General features: G+C 38.2%; 1 protein-coding gene across 1 annotated transcript in view; it reads left to right on the top strand.

Moving 5' to 3' along the window:
* Window positions 1-10,885: 10,885 nt before the first annotated feature.
* LOC139710034 (dystrobrevin beta-like) overlaps window positions 10,886-16,486 on the top strand; it is a 44,576-nt gene continuing 38,975 nt past the window's right edge. Inside the window, exon 1 of the mRNA XM_071621981.1 lies at window positions 10,886-10,961. Coding sequence (XP_071478082.1) covers window positions 10,892-10,961 — 70 coding nt within the window. The 5' untranslated portion in view covers window positions 10,886-10,891. The remainder of the gene's footprint in view (window positions 10,962-16,486) is intronic.

Genomic DNA, 16,486 nt, shown 5'->3' with positions numbered 1-16,486 from the left:
ATGGCGTGCTCGTAAATTTGGCTCCAGTATGACATTGCGTAGGAATGCTAACACAAGATTTCTTTATTAGTTGTGAAAGCCTCATAAACGCTGTATCAATAAGAAATTGTGTTCAGATACAACACTGTATGTTCAGTAGATGAATTTTCTCCTGCAACACTTCTGCTCTGGCTCTAATACTTGTTGCAAGTCAGGCAACAAACAAATATTTTGAATTGTGTAAAGATATAATGATGGATGATACAGTATGTTAAAGCAGCCATGATGATGTTAATGTCTTCAATCGGTAATTTTGCTGATATGATGCATTCTGCTGTATGGTAAATTTGCTACCAATTCTCTCGGTCTCACGTGTTTTATGAAGTGCATTAATATATAATGCTACACGCTGTACATTGACACATTAAAGGTGTGACATTGTAAAACATGTGTTGCCTATGGCCATTTTGGATTTAGTGTTAGGAAAATGCATTTAAAGTCTGCTGATATCCTTAAAGTTTCCTTTATTGTCTTTATCCAAGTATTGTTCATCGTTATCCTGAAAACTCCAGATGCCATTTTATGTGGACGTACAATCATAGAGGAATGAAGACACATGATGTACATTTGTAGCTGATGAAATCACATTTTCTAAAGTGTCTTGAATGCTTATTTTAAATGCTGATTTTTTTTTTCAAATTGTAGCTGTTTTCAAACAAATTTACAATCAGATCAGCAGTATTAACTACAATCGATACTTTGATGCATGATTAAAGTCTGTTGTGATGATAAAGGTAGGGCTTCTGCATTTAAACTCTTCATTCATTACCACGTACATGTACATCTGCTTCCCAAACTATAAGAAACTTTTTCACATGGAAGAAATTTGGGTTACAAAAACTCCACACTAGAAATGTTGCTTTCTTTTCTATTTCAGTCATCTTAGCTATTTGGGTAAGGTACATGTATGATGCACCTGTAGTATACTGTATACGCCATTTATATTTTGCGAGTCTAAATTTTCGCGAATCAAGAATTCCTGACAATTTCGCGAGTGGTTAAATTCGCGATCGTGGAGTCCTGTACTGGATGGAGAAGTGTACATGCGTAAGTCACATTCACATCAGGATCAGAGTCAATATTTTCGTGTGTCTTTAATTTCGCGAAGAGCACCTGACTGGCGAAATTTGCGAAATATTCGGCGTATGACATACAGTAATTATGGAGCCAATCAACAACGCCATATAGGCATACAAGTTGACAAGGGAGAGAGGACCCATTCAATCACAGAATTAAAAACATGTCGGTGAAACCGGGCTATTGTGTCAGTACAAAATGGTACCGGGTACTCTCTCTCTTCTTTCTCTTTTCATCTCTCTCCTATCTCTCTCTCTTTCTTTATAATCTCTTTCTCCCGATCCTTCTATCTCTCCAAAGTACGCCTATTGTCGAAATACGGTGTGCATTGCCTGTTTTTATCAGCTTCAGAGTAGGCCTACTTGTACCAATTAATTTCCCCCTCTTCAAGAGAGTCTGTTTTTGGACTGGATGTTCGTTTTGTCTAATTTCCGGTATCTCCCCTGATAATGAACGTCATCGAGCGATGCTGAGGAGGATGGGAGGGGGAGGGGGAGGCGAACTACATGGTATATGGAAAGGTCACAAGGTTATGTGGCAATTATTATTTTTTTCTCTCTCTCTTTCCGAACAAAACCTCCTGTACAAGCAAGGCGGGCAAAGCATGCAACTCAGACACATGAATTGACATTACAAGCCTGTGTGGATGGAGTGTGTGGTCTGCGATGCACATCACCCTGCTGGAGCTACTTTACATGCTGTTTCAAGTGACAGTTCAGATCTCACATTTTCATGCTGACCTTGTAGATTTTCTTTTGCGTGTGTGTGTCACTTTTAGGGATACGATGCAAATTGCCAGAAGGGCATAGAATACCAGTAGTTATTCACATACAATGTACATAATATCGCTAACAACTATACACAGTGTACGCAGACAGACAGACACACATTCACACATGTACAACATATGCATGACGCAACTGCACCCCTGCAAAACATTTGAGATGCAGACCCTGCAAATTATTCTTTTGAAGTGGGAAATATGCTTCCTGGAATATCTCATTTCTTTATTAGCACAACAAAATATTAAATTGATTTTGAACAGAACAAATCAACTATAAAACCAATGGTTGGGAAGTCCCGATTCTTGAATGATTTTAATAGACTCGCGAAATACCTAGTGTGTACAATGACATTAACACAGTACAGAGTGTCTAGCACCTTTTGCTGCAGTCCTGGCTGCCCAATTCAAGCCAAGCTTCACATTCACCTCGAGACATTCTTCACCCAGTTAGAGCCGATTGTGTATGCCGGTCTTCTTTCAGTCCTATGTCTGTCTGGAGAGCAATCTATGTGCTGCAGACTGGATGTGAACAACTGCTTTTAAGTGTGTGTGTGTGTGTGTTTTGTTTTGTTTTGTTTTGTTTTTTAACCCAGGGCTTTTTTTAAGACTCCCTCCCTGGTATGTGCAAATAATCTTAAGCACAGTGTGTAGATTGTTATTCATCTTTAAATAGGGTAGTGTGCAAGTTTGTGCGGAGGTCTGCCCCCTCCCTTCCCTATTGTGCGTGTGTGATCATTTGCTTTACTGTGTGTGTGTGTGTGTGTGTGTGTGTGTGTGTGTGTGTGTGTGTGTGTGCTTTAGGATGAGGTATTGAATGGCTTCGTGTTAGAGTACATTTGAATAGCCTGCTTTCATGATGTTTACAAATTCTGTGCATATATTCCAGGTTAGGCGTAGTAAAATTCATTTTCTCAGGTTCCCTTTAAAAGCCATGGAAGTTTACTAATCAAAAAAGATTACCCAAGTTTTAACTGGGCTTTCTACAGTGTCAATGACAATAAACAGTACTGTGCCACCAGACTGTTCTTGTAATTATGTCACTACACATGCTTGCAATGACTACCTATAGAAACTTGTACCATTTTCTCTCGTGGCTCATTTGATATAAAAATCACCTTTGATATATTCCTGCATGCAGTACAGCTGAGTATGTGTACTGGAGCAAAAACAACAATTTAAAAACCTTGCATTTGAGACTGAATACTCCAAGAACAGTTTGCGTGCATACCAATTACCAGCACAGCTATGAATATGTGGGTCCAGTAATAGTGAATCCAAATTTGACCCCCCCCCCTCCAATGCTTTCAGATTTTCTAGAGTAAAGTTACAAGTTTAATGTTGTCTTAGTGTGATTTTTCTGTCCAGACACAAGATACATCATGCACATTAATAATATAGTGTCTTGGTACTGTTTATTTGCACTCATTTTGTAATTTTAGTCAACAACTTCTTTGTTTATGTGGATAGCATGCAGATAAAGCATTGCCTTAGTGCCTTTTTTTTTCTTGTATAGAAGATCAAAAGATATGCAAGTATTTCATCAAGACATGTGTCTGAGTTGTATGTTTTCACCTCTTGATTTTATACCTGCAGAAATTGTCAATTTCTAGAAACACAATCCACTAGATGTATGGACAATAGAATTCATTAATAGCCAAGCAGCAGGTTGAGCAATTCTCATACACACTACAATGTAAATGTACATGTACAGTGCATCAGTTTCGAAGTGATGATTAGGCTAATGGAAACATTGGCGTCTTTTTAATAGCAGCAATTAGGCTGTTGAAACATTGCTGTCAGTTTGATAGCTGCTCAATGATCAGGGTATTGAATGAGGAGCCTTCATGCTTAATTGCCTGGTGTTTGACATGTTGACGCAGCTGGACTGAGTATACAAATGATCCAGACATATAGATCTGAGAGCTTTGTTAATAGTGTAATTAGTGTGCCACACAATATCTTACCATGACAATGGCATGTCTTTGTAATGCCGTATGTATGTATCTTGCTGCTTGCGAAGTGGCTCTGTGTGATTTTGATTGATAGCTTTTAAAAACCGAATAGGTCTGTATGAATGATTGTATGCAAGTCACATCATGGGCAGTGGATTTAATGAACTTGCAACTTGATCAACTCCAAAAATTATGAGGATACTACAAATTTTATACAATGTACATTGTACACTGTATATTCAATTAACATACTGAATTGATTGATTGTCATCATGACAGACAAGCTTTGTGGTTTTTGTTTTACCCACTCTACAGCAAGCTATGGTCGCCCTAGGCAGACAAACATTTTGTACCACATTGTACATGGGCTTGTTTCCTCCGCCAAGGAGATGTTTTTTGTGATTTTTGTTTGTTTGTTTGTTTGTTTGTTTGTTTGTTTTTTGTTTCTGTGTCTGTTTGCAAGGTAACTCAAAGTTATGAATGTTTGGATTAAATTTTCAGGAAAAGTTGATAATCCACAAGGAATACCTGATAGATCACTGTTGAAATTTTAGTATTGATCCAGATCACTGACTGGATCCAGGATATAAAAGCCTATAGATGTTTATTATTTTTAGAAATCTATGAAGGATTCCTTATCACTGGGACATCTACATTATATGACCAACAAACGAAGGAATTCAAGCTGCATGTATTTAAAGTGCACATATAATATGCCCACTGAGAATGTGCTCGAGGGTGTCAAGCAAGGTGTGTATACACATAAGTACGTTATCAAGGGAAATATTTTTTTTACTGAATGCACAATCTAAAGTTTTTTTTGTGAATTTTAAAAAAATCTGCATTAGCAAATACGATATAACATTTATGCTTCAGAAATCATGGTTTTTACATGTGATGTCAGATAATTCAAGTACAACTGCAAGTGTACAGTGTGTTCCAGTACCAACACTGCTCAGTGTCAAGCTCTTTATCAAATAGTGGTGCAAAATGAATACTATACGAGCTGAAATTTTCGCGGTGGTTTTATTTTTGCGAATTTTGCGAATCACCTTTGAACCGCGAAAATAACAACTCGCGAAAATAACAACGCGCAAATATAAGTTCAGTTAGACCCTCGCAACCGCGAAATTAACAACACGCGAATATGTCCTTCAAGTACATTTGTAGCAATTCGCGAAAATATCTGTGCGCGAAAATTTCAGCTCGTACTGTAAACAACAATAGCAACAAAAGACCCTGGTACTAGTTTTGATGGTCAATTACTACTTCACTGTCAGCCAAGTCTTTGTGTTGAAGGAGAAATTGAGCAACTTTCGAGGCATTGGGGGATTAGCCTATTCCAAGTACACTGTATGATTTGTGTTTTCCTGATTAAATATCATAGGAGTCTGATCCAGTCACTCTCATGAACGTATCATGTACAATACATGCAGTTGAATTCATATGACGCGAATTAGCAGGATACAAATCTTGAGCTTTGCACCGAGATCCAAATATTAAGATTTTTGCCTGTGTGGATATAAAATTATCACTGTATGCATGATCAGAAAATTTGCGATCTGATTGCCAAGAATTCTTACAATTATTTTTGAACTACCCTATAAGTGACAATTTGAGCAGCATGATAACTCACACTGCAGCATGTGTTTGAAAGCAGAGCAAAAAATCTCAAGTTTTTTTTTTATACCATCACACAAAGCCCATGTTGCAACAGTGCATGAACACAAGGGTCGCCATTTTGGTAGGTATTTCAGTTTGGTCAGAAATTATTGAGAGTTGCAATTTGTGGGATATTTCTGTTCATGATCTAAACGAGCACAAAACATCTCGGGGGTATTTGGATTGTGATTGACGTCCAGCTACTTTGTCTGCGTAAATTAAATGAATCTACAATCTGTAGGAATGCATCTACTTCTCGTTGGTATGCTGTGGGGGTTTGAAGAATCCCTGGTCTGGAAATAAGACTACAGCCCTGAGTAGAAACTAATGAGGTGTCAAAAGACAAATTTGTCACTGGCTAGGAGTAATGGGCATGCCTCAAACTGACATCACAAGATGATTGTGTGTGTGTGTGTGTGTGTGTGTGTGTGTGTGTCCGTGTGAGTATGAGGACATTGGGATTTTGTACTCATACATGTATGCAGACAATGTCATTTCACCATGATGGCAGTCCTAAGATACTTGTAGTGCTCTTGACCTCAATGTTTTGGTTTTTTTTTTGCTGTCAGCTCCATTTGGTTTTTAAAATTATTATACCCCCGCCAAACGAAGTTTGAAGGGGGTATATAGGAATCAGCGGACGGTCGGGCGGTCGGGCGGTCGGGCGGTCGGGCGGTCGGTCGGGCGGTCGGTCGGGCGGTCGGTCCGTTGCAAATCTTGCGTCGCGAACTACTTCCTCAGTTTTCAACCGATTCCCATAAAACTTGGCACAGATGTGTGCCTTGGGTTGTAGATGTGCAAGACGTATTTTTTGACAGTACCCAAAAGTACGTTGCCATGGTAACGGCATATTATGGGCAAAAATGGGTACAAATCTTGCGTCGCGAACTCCTCCCACAGTTTTTGATCAATTTTTATGAAATTAGGTACAGATGCTCGTCTGAATATGTTAATGTGCAAGACACATATTTCCGCAGTGGCAAAAAGTGCGTTGCCATGGTAACGGCATGTTATTGGTAAAATATAGGGCAAAATGCTTCATGGCAAAACTGCTTCATCAGTGTTCTTCCAATTCTCATGGAATTCATATTGAATGTTTGTCTTAGGATATAGGTCAGCATGACACATTTCTTGACAGTGACAAAAAGTATGTTGCCATGGCAACAGCTCACATATTATGAGCCAAAATGATGGAAAATTTTGTGTTGCAAACTACTTCCTCAGTTTTTGCCCCATTTCCATGAAACTTGGTACAGATGTGTGCCTTTGGTTGTAGATGTGCAAGACGCATTTTTCGACAGTACCCGAAAGTACGTTGCCATGGTAACGGCATATTAATGGCAGAAGATCAAGGAAAGATCTTGCGGATTTAACTACTTCCTCAGTTTTTTGACCAAAGCTTATGAAATGTGGCACACACCTTGATCTTGGTGGGAAGATGTGGAAGACATATTTTTCGGATGTGTCGGAAGCTGCGTTGCCATGGTAACGGCATATAAATGGCAGAAGATCAAGGAAAGATCTTGCGGATTGAACTACTTCCTCTGTATTCGACTGAAGCTCATGAAATGTGGCACACACATTGGTCTTGGTGGGAAGATGTGCAAGACATATTTTTTTGACGTGTCGGAAGCTGCGTTGCCATGGTAACGGCATATTAATGGTGGAAGATCAAGGAAAGATCTTGTGGATTGAACTACTTCCTCAGTTTTTGACAAAAGCTTAATATGAAATGTGGCACACAATATTCTTGGTGGGAAGATGTGCAAGACATATTTTTCGGACGTGTCGGAAGCTGCGTTGCCATGGTAACGGCATTTAAATGGCAGAAGATCAAGGAAAGATCATTCCTTGGGTAAGACTGTCGTCACGGGGTGGGGGTATTAATCACCTTAAGTGATATTTCTAGTTTGTTTTGTTTTATATGTGAAGTATTCGGGTCTTGTAGTTCTATGGGATGCTAAACTTTCGATGTACAGTGTACTTTACAGTTTTTCTTTTTTGTTGTTACAGTAAAGTGATTTTGATTGCAAAGGTTTGAGATTTTTCTTCTGCCCCTTTTTTCTGTTAATGACTGTATTCGCCATATATTTAGCGAGTCTATTTCGCGAATGGTTAAATTCATGATCGTGGAGTACAGTACTGAACGGAACGGGTACGTCACATTCATATCAGGATCAGAGTCATTATTTTTCGCGTGTCTTTAGAATTCGCGAATAGCACTGGACTCTTGAAATTCGCAAAAATAAAAACCTTGCGAAATATTTGGCATATTCAGTACATTGTTAAACCCATACTCAATGACTTATTTCAGTCAGGACTCATACAGTTGTAGTTATGTTGCAAAAACTACTGTTGATTGGTCCAGATACAGTCTGCTGCAAATATTACATATTGTACGTACATGTATGACTTTACAATTTGTACTCTATGATAGGGATGTGCTGCAACATTCAAGGGACTGTACAGTACTGGTTGAGGTGGGGATTCATGTTTTGAACATTCCTAAGTGAGATAATGAAAAGCCTCTAAATGAAATATGAAAGAGCATGTAATTTTAAGAAGGATTCGAAGTTTATTTGATGAAAATTGGTTTTCAAATGGCTGAGATATCCAAAAAAAGTGCTAATGATAAAAGGCGACATGCCACAACTTTATTAGGATCTCTTTGTTTCACCTTGTTTTTGAATATCTCAGCCATTTCAAAACCGATTTTCATAGAATAAACTTTTGATACCCCTTAGAACTGCATGCTCTTTGACATCTCATAGAGTGGTTTCTGAATATCTCGCAAAACGTTAAAAGCTTAATCCTCACCTCGGCCAGAACTGTACACACCCTTTAATATGGAGCAGATTGTGTAAACTTGTATGAGGTCGAATTTATATACAAGTACATGTATGCATATAAATATCGATCATGGGTGACAAAATTGAAAAAAATGAACCCTCAACTACAATGCACCAGCTTAATACCATTAGGAGCAAGGGTAACCAATTTCTAATCAAGTCCCTTCATGAAACAAAACTACATTGTACACATGGTATGTTACTGTATACAATGTAAGCTGTTATTTTTGCGAGGGTTTAATTTTTTTGTGAACTTTATGAAGTGTTGTTGAACCACAGATTTTATAACAAGACGCAAAATTGTCTCCATGTGTGATAATGCATTTACGATAGCCTCAATTTCGACATCTTGCTAAAATGTCTGTGTCCTCGTCATTTGCGAAGATGAATGTATTGTATGCAAAAATGACAGCAGATACATTGTACGCAGCCCCTTTAGAATGCGAGTGCTGTCAAAGTGGGAAATGCAACTGTCAGACTGGGAGTCAGGCTAGCCAACAGTCCTGCCCTGGCTGCATGCCTTCTCCCCTGCAATTCAGCTGACATGGTTCTAATTCATCATCTTCAATGCTGGCATACCGTAAACCTGGCTTTGTAAACAAACTTGCCCTGTGCAGCATTGATGATCTGCACATCGTACACTGTACAATGTCATGTGCAATGCAGAGCTAATATTGAGATATTTGGTCAGAGTGTAATCTAAAGAGGGCAAGAACGTGAAGCTAATCTGAGGAGACCAAGACATATATTGCTAGTTATGCAAGTGTGTGTACTCAGTATGTGTTTGTGTGCATGTAGTTTGAGTACAATGTATCAAATACGTGTACCAGGCTGTACAGTGTATGCATACCACCATTTAAAAACCTTTTTACGTTGCAGTATATCATGCTTTGTAACAAAATTAAGTGCAGGGATCACAAAATATACAGCTGTACATGATAGTGTCTAGTTTATTTACAGTGCTTTTTAGATTTACCGTACATTAAAGCATTTTTTGTTACAAATTTCTGCATTGTATTATGATGTACTGGTACTGTTAGATACAGGTATGATCATTCATCTTTGCATCAAACATGTAATCTTTTAATAGAATATAAAATATTTAATAATGGGTGAACTTGGCCCACTATGGTTGTAAATTTGTCAAGAGAATATCTGTTGATAAAGTGATGATTCACTGTATTGTGCTAGACCTTGTAATAAAAAAAAGGCAATTTGTGTATTATAAATGTGAGTCAATGTGACTGACTTGCAACTTGCAGTGGATTATACTACCAGTTAAGTAAAGTACATTTTCTGCATCAGCCATGAGTAAAAATGATTTTAAATTTGTAGTTTAATGACAGTTTGTTCTGTTTATTGGTAATGTGCCATGAACCCACCCCAGCAGCTCTGGATGTGTATGTAGGCATGTGCCTTATGGAGGGCTGTTATTGCTTGATAGTTTCTTTCAGATATGGCAATGATTGCAGGCAAAATATATATATTTTTCTTTGAATGCCTAAAAAAGGACATGTAGCAATGTTGATTTTCTTTCCACGGAATATCAGGTAATATGCCACTTGATGACTCAGGCAGAAATACATATATAATATGTTTGGAAAACTGCATACAGATGTATTTACAGAATTTTAACAAATCAATATTGCAGAAAAACAATTAATGTAAAACATAGAATGTTATGCTGAACAGAATATGCCTGAACTGAATTGAATTTATGAATAAAAAGAGCCACGAGGCAGTGTGATTATTAAAAAAAATGGAATAAGAAAATGCTCATTTGGTTCATAAGTGGTATGTGGAACACAATATCAGAGCAGTTGACAACATAATATTCTGAACAAGTGAAAACTGAGAAAAGGAATTCAATATGTAGTGCTTGCAATATTCACAAATGATTTAGATTTCAAGAGTTTTCTGAATAATTGGTAGGTGAGCCTATCCTCCATGTACTGCAAGACTTCTTCCATGACAGTGCCTCAAACTCTGGAATTATGGTTTGAAATCTGATCCTTATTGCACTCATCTACAAAACACTGTAAACCATTTCCTTAGCACACTTTATTGCTACAGGTGTACCTGTTTATGTTGCTGCTTCCTCCTCACTCGCCCCCCCCCCTTTCCAAAGAAGGAGAACCTCCAAAACAACCCAACCCCAAGTAGATGAAATGAATACTGTACATTATGAAAAAGAGAGTATAGTCAATGTAAACAGCACATGTACCTGTACATGTATGCTGCTGGAGGGAATAGCAATGAATGCTTATGTGCTGTTTGAAAGTTTGTCTGATGATGTACTAAAATGAAGAAGATAGGTTTGCAGTAACTTCGTGCTTTAAACACCATCATCAAAAGCCTGCGTCACACGTGATGTAATCTTGCTGGTCGTTGGCTGAACTATCATACGGTTTGCGATTAGCGTGATTCACACATGATTAAATGAGTGTCTGTGGTGAACATCTTCTGTCCCGTAGATCAATCCATTTTATCTGTCGCTCTCTTTCTCTGCGCCAGGTCTGAGCGCCTCCATGGACGGAAGTCTTGACGACGCATCCCAGAAGAGTATGGGAGACAGACGCCAGCTTATAGCTGAAATGAGTGAGTTGATGATTTCTGCTGTTTTTATTTCATATTTTTCTTCTACTTTTTTTTTTTTTGGGGGGGGGGGTGTTGGGGGTGGAAACTGAATGGGAAGGGTAGGATGGGGATCAATTATTTTGTTTTGTTCAAATAGTCTTTTAGTACGTCCTGTACCCTCTTTCTATGCCTGTTTTTCCTGAAACATTTTTGCCTGTGGTAGTGATGGATTCATGCTGTTAGTTGTCACATGTAAAGCAGATCCTGGGAGGCAGATTCTTTTCTTTTTCTTTTTTCTTTTTACCATCAAATGCACATTCTTTCTCTGTAATCATAGTATTTCATCTTTGAATGAATTGCTCTGCACTCTGTCACATGCATATTATGTAAAAGTATCTGAATAGGTATCTGATCCTCCCAAAGAAAAAAAAACAAATACACAAACAAACAATCAAATACCCCAAACCATTCAGACAAAGGGTAAATGCTGTGCTGTGCAGACAAAACATGCAGTTTTGAAGATTAATTCTTTTCTTAAAGGGGAATGAAATACCAAGATTTTGTATTCATACAGATTGAAAGAATGCCGCAATGTTTAATATTCCTCTTGCTTTCTGAAAGAGGTGGTCTAGTCAAGGGCTCTTTCAGCATGCTAGAAAAGTGAAAATAGCTTGAACGTTCTTCGTGTTTCCTCTACAGTATGTATGTCGTTGTCCAAGTGCGCTGTCACTAAATGTTGTAGTCCTTTCCAGCGATAGCAGTGCTGGAACTATAAAAATTCCTAATTTTTGAAGGAGTTGTCTGATTTCCTTCAAACTTTGCTGCTGTGTTCTACCAATGTTGCTGCATTCACTCAATGCACACGCATGTTGGGTGTCATTCTCCTTGAACAACATCTTCAACCTGTAGGCCCTACATATACACCGTCAGTAGCACTTGAAGACAGTGGTCCCGGGAGGGTAGAGTGAAAATTTTAAGATTTTTTAGCCTTGTATGAATTGATATCCCAGCCAAATCCAGCACACTCGAAGTTCTGACACTTATAGTCATGAAAATTTGGACAATTTTGATATTAAGTTCTTAGTTTAACCAAAGTCAGACAGCATTCCTCATGGAAATAACTGTCTGTCTTCCCTGAGTCAACTGAAGTGATACAAAATGTATGAACATATTTGGTCGTGACCTTCTGTCAAGTTTGCTGCATGTTTACAGGGTGCACATACAGTACACGTAAACACAATGCCAAAAAAAATGAAGAGAAGAAGAATGAGCTGGAAGCCTTGAAACAAGGCTAGAAATGGGGATGAGGTAATAGGGCAGTCGCTGTTCTTGACATGATACTGCTGAGCACTGGAAAACAGCTTCCATAAATTCCATCTTGCCGTGGCCGCAAGAGACAGGAGCCTGCATTTTGCAAATCAAATCACGAGATAGGTCCTCAAGAAACACAGGGTACCTTGTAAAGTGTTTTAAAGAGCCCTGTAAAGTTGTAATGCTAGTATAGAAGCAAGAGGTGTCCTAACCTCTTGGAGTTTGTATTTTGTATTTTGATAGCTGGCAGTAAATCACTATGATAGCCATGACAGTGTGGTTTTATTTACTTGACAAAGATTAGAAGATTTTATTGGTAACATAGTTTGCATCATTATCAAAAGAAAAAAAAAATGTGTTACCTCTGAGGCTGCAGAGGCATGTTGTTCTGTATTTCTGGTTTTAGCCATAAGCTGTCCTAAAGGAAGTACTGGTAGATTTGAATAAAATTCTATAGAAAATTTTCAATGTGCAACTTGTGCAAAAGAGGTTTAATAGCCTATGTATCTGTATGAAATATATATATATATATATATATATATATTTATTTATTTATTTATTTTTTTTTTTGGGGGGGGGGGTATGGTATCAATCATATTTTCAATAATTATGTCTCAAGAAAATTTCAAATGACAAAAGTGAGAGTAGCTCCTTGGGTAACTTTGTGCATAACTGGTAGTGTGGTTGCTGTTTCAAGATACAGGGGCAGTTTTACAATGCATCTTTTCCATACTCATACTTTAATGAATGATGATATTAAAGAAAAACAGACCTTGCAGACATTGAAACTTTAAATGATGTTGTTTTACAGTGAGAGAGGGTGAATCAGGATCATTATGTGATCTACCATCTGAGAAAACAAGTGTAAAGTGAAAAATCATTTCTTTTTTTCAATCTATTTTACTTTTATCAGGACTGATGCATGGATGCCTCTATTTTTGTATCTTTTCTTTTATTTCAAGTAGATTCCAGTTTTTATTGAGTTTTGAAAGTCAAACTTGTATGTATTATCTTTTTTTTTGATAACTGTCAAGAGTGAGTTTTTGTACCTCCGAAAACTAAATTGAAGTTGTGTGCATTATAAAGGCAATGCTGTTGTGCATTTGATGTCTCCAGTCATGGGGTCTCTTGACGAAGTCAACTAGCATTATACTGGAAAGGGGAAAAGTCACTCACAGCTCAGGCGGCTGGGGGCATTTTGCCCTTTTAGAAAGCAAAAGGCGTGAATCTGTGACACATTTCCTCTCAGATTTGTCCTACCTGTACAGCTGTATATACCAAGATTTTGCTGAACCCTCTATACATTCTGGTATTCAGATTGTTGGAAAAGAACCCCAAACAAACAAACATAGGACCTCTGGGTTTTTGTTAGTCTTTTAGAATGTCAAAGCATAAATTTTATGCATTGATTGATATAGGATTTCAGTATTCCCTTGATGTTGAAATATCATAGAACTATTGTCTAGAAAATGTGTATTATTTGTTTTCATAGAAAGAAAGAAAAAAAAAAGTTTCAAACTGAACCGTCATAAAAGTTAAGTTGCACCTTTCTTCAGTAGATATGAAACTAGTACCAGGCTTGTACAATTAATTGTAGGTGTAATCAGCTACTGTGGATTGTTGGAACTTGATGATTTCCCTTTTCTTTGATCTTTTCTGTGAGTTTATAATATGTTTGAGAAAGCATCCCTGCTGTTTAATTCTAAAGTAGAATTAATAGACAAACAGGCAGAAATAAAGAAAACAAAACAACAACAACAAAAATAACCAAGCAGAAGTACAATTTCGATTGAAAGTTATTATGGCAATTGAAAGTGTAGTCAACGTCCATTTTATGCACCATGCACCATTGTTCATGTCTGTAAACTCTGTTGTTTTTACTAAAAATGTTATCGCCGATCTTGTTTTTGAAAACACTTACATTGCGATATAAAACTGTATGTACAGTTCTGTAACTCTATTCCAGGTTTCATTTTATGCATTACGGCACTTGACATTTCCAGTTCTTTCACCAAAGAATGAAAAAACAACACACAACTTTGTTATTGTTTTCTGGTTTCTGGTTTCTTACAAACAATGCAGTTGTTACGGCAACTGATGTTATCACATACATTGCAGTGTCAGGATTCCCCCCCTGGAGGATACCTGGTAATGCGCACTCAATAGGAAATGCGATGCGAGACATTTTCCTGACAAAACAGCCTTTCTTTCAAAACATGCAGCCTTGTGTTTTTCTATGAATGTTTTTTTTTTTCTTCAGTTCTGCTGTCTACTCTGATCGTATGTGATGTAGTATCCCCCGTGGATGTTTTCAAATTGGGGCTCTAGTAGTGCGTAAATGCTTTGCACAAAGCAGCAGCAGCTCGACATGTCTTACATGACCACTTTTTCCCCTTTAGTGTGTTGCCTAGAAATCATATTTTGTTTTGCAACATATTGTAAAACTTTTTGTAAAAATTACAGCAGAAATTTTATGCCACTTTTTGAGGTTACACTGAGTAGGTGCAAACTGTAATGTACATGTATGTATACTGTAGTTGATGTGTTTTTCATTTGAGGATCATTCGATGTTAATAGGCTCTCCCGATCGTAATTGATTGCTACACAGTATGAAATGAGCAAGCTGTATAAAGAAATTCAAAACTGATGAAACTATAGATTCCAATCCTCATCTCTTTAATTTTTGCTATGAATATCTGCTCCCTTTCTGTATTGAAACAAAGTGAAGATGTACAATCAGCAAATGTGTTCCCCCTTTGGTACTCAATAAGTTCCAGTACAAGAAACCAGTCCAGTGCAGATATGGAGATTTTTATATATAAGGAAAAAGAACTTTGGACCAGTAGACCAGTCTGTAAATATTGTTGACATCGTCTGCATTCTGCTGTATTGACGTGGCATTTTCATCGTGGAGCAAAGCCACGTACTACATGTAGGCCATTTCACGTAACGTACATGGCCGTGCTCCAGGGATAAAAATAGCCCCTGCGCCTGCAGGATCTGTGGAAATCCCACTTTGGACTCACATTACACAAATTGCTTTTGCGTCGTCGGCGAAGTGGGTGGGGGAGGGGTGGAATGCTCAGAAAGAGAAAGATAGGGCCAGCACCCCTCCTCCCCCCCCCCCTCTTTAAAAGAGAAAGGAAAATGGGAGGGGGTTAATGGAGTATGGGAAGAGAAAATTGGTCAAAAGAACAGACAAAGAATGAGCTACATTGGGCAAGGGTTGAGGAGGGAATTTTCTGCGCATCTCTTTTTTGTGCCCCTGCTGCCAGACCGTGATGCATGCGTCTCACCCAAATATTCCGCTAATGCAGGAAAGATGGATTATGCAGCACAACCCTACATGACTGCGCAAGCAATGGATGGATGCGGGGAGGGATGAGCATTATACCATGTGGAGGGAAGAGAAATGGAAAGAAATATAAAAAGAGCGAGAGAGGAGGAAGATAGAAACTTAATGCGGGGCTAGAACTTTGCGGTGTCAGAAGGTCAACTTTTGGAGGAGTTCTATTACAGTCTGGGCGGGATTAGAAGAAGGAGACGACAGGAAAACAAGATGAAGGGGAAAAAACAGGGACTTGTGACTGAACGCATCCGGGGGAATGGAAGTAAAGCCTTCACCCATATTCTCTTACATTGCTCCACATACATTATATGATGCGGTTGCTGTTTATGACAATATGGTTGCAGGTTATATTTCGTGTTGATGCCAAAATGCCAGCATCTTTGCCTGAAGTCTTCTAGGATGGCAGAAATTTCTCATATCAAGTGCAAACAGCTTTGCTTGTTCCATCTAATTGGCACTTTCTACTTGTAATTGTGACAGCAGAAACTGATTTGCAGAATTTCTAGTTCTAAAAAGAGCAACAGTGAAGGGAAAGGAAAGATACTGTGAGGATGGTTGACTCATGAGCATTATGATGGATGTTCAAAGGTTTGTATCAGACTTCACATAAATGCTTGAAATCCCATTTTTGATAATGAAGCAGTCCAAAATGTTTCTGTAACTCAAATGTTCACTGTGTTCACACACATATGACACTTTGACCATGAGCTAAGATTAAAAAGCTGGGGGAGGGGGGGGGGGGGGGGGGAACATATCTCTAGATCTCATACAAACTTCAGGGAGAAACTTCAATGAGTGAAAATAGAATGCCACTAAACATCATTTGAAGTCTTTGCACAGTGATGCTTTTAGCACATCCGTAGCTGGGCAAGATCCTTGAGATGTG

This window comes from Diadema antillarum, unplaced genomic scaffold (assembly GCF_040938485.1).
Source record: "Diadema antillarum isolate AM-2024a unplaced genomic scaffold, OU_Dant_1.0 seq00001495_RagTag, whole genome shotgun sequence".
NCBI classification, from domain to species: domain Eukaryota; kingdom Metazoa; phylum Echinodermata; class Echinoidea; order Diadematoida; family Diadematidae; genus Diadema; species Diadema antillarum.
This window is presented reverse-complemented; position numbering and strand designations above follow the sequence as displayed.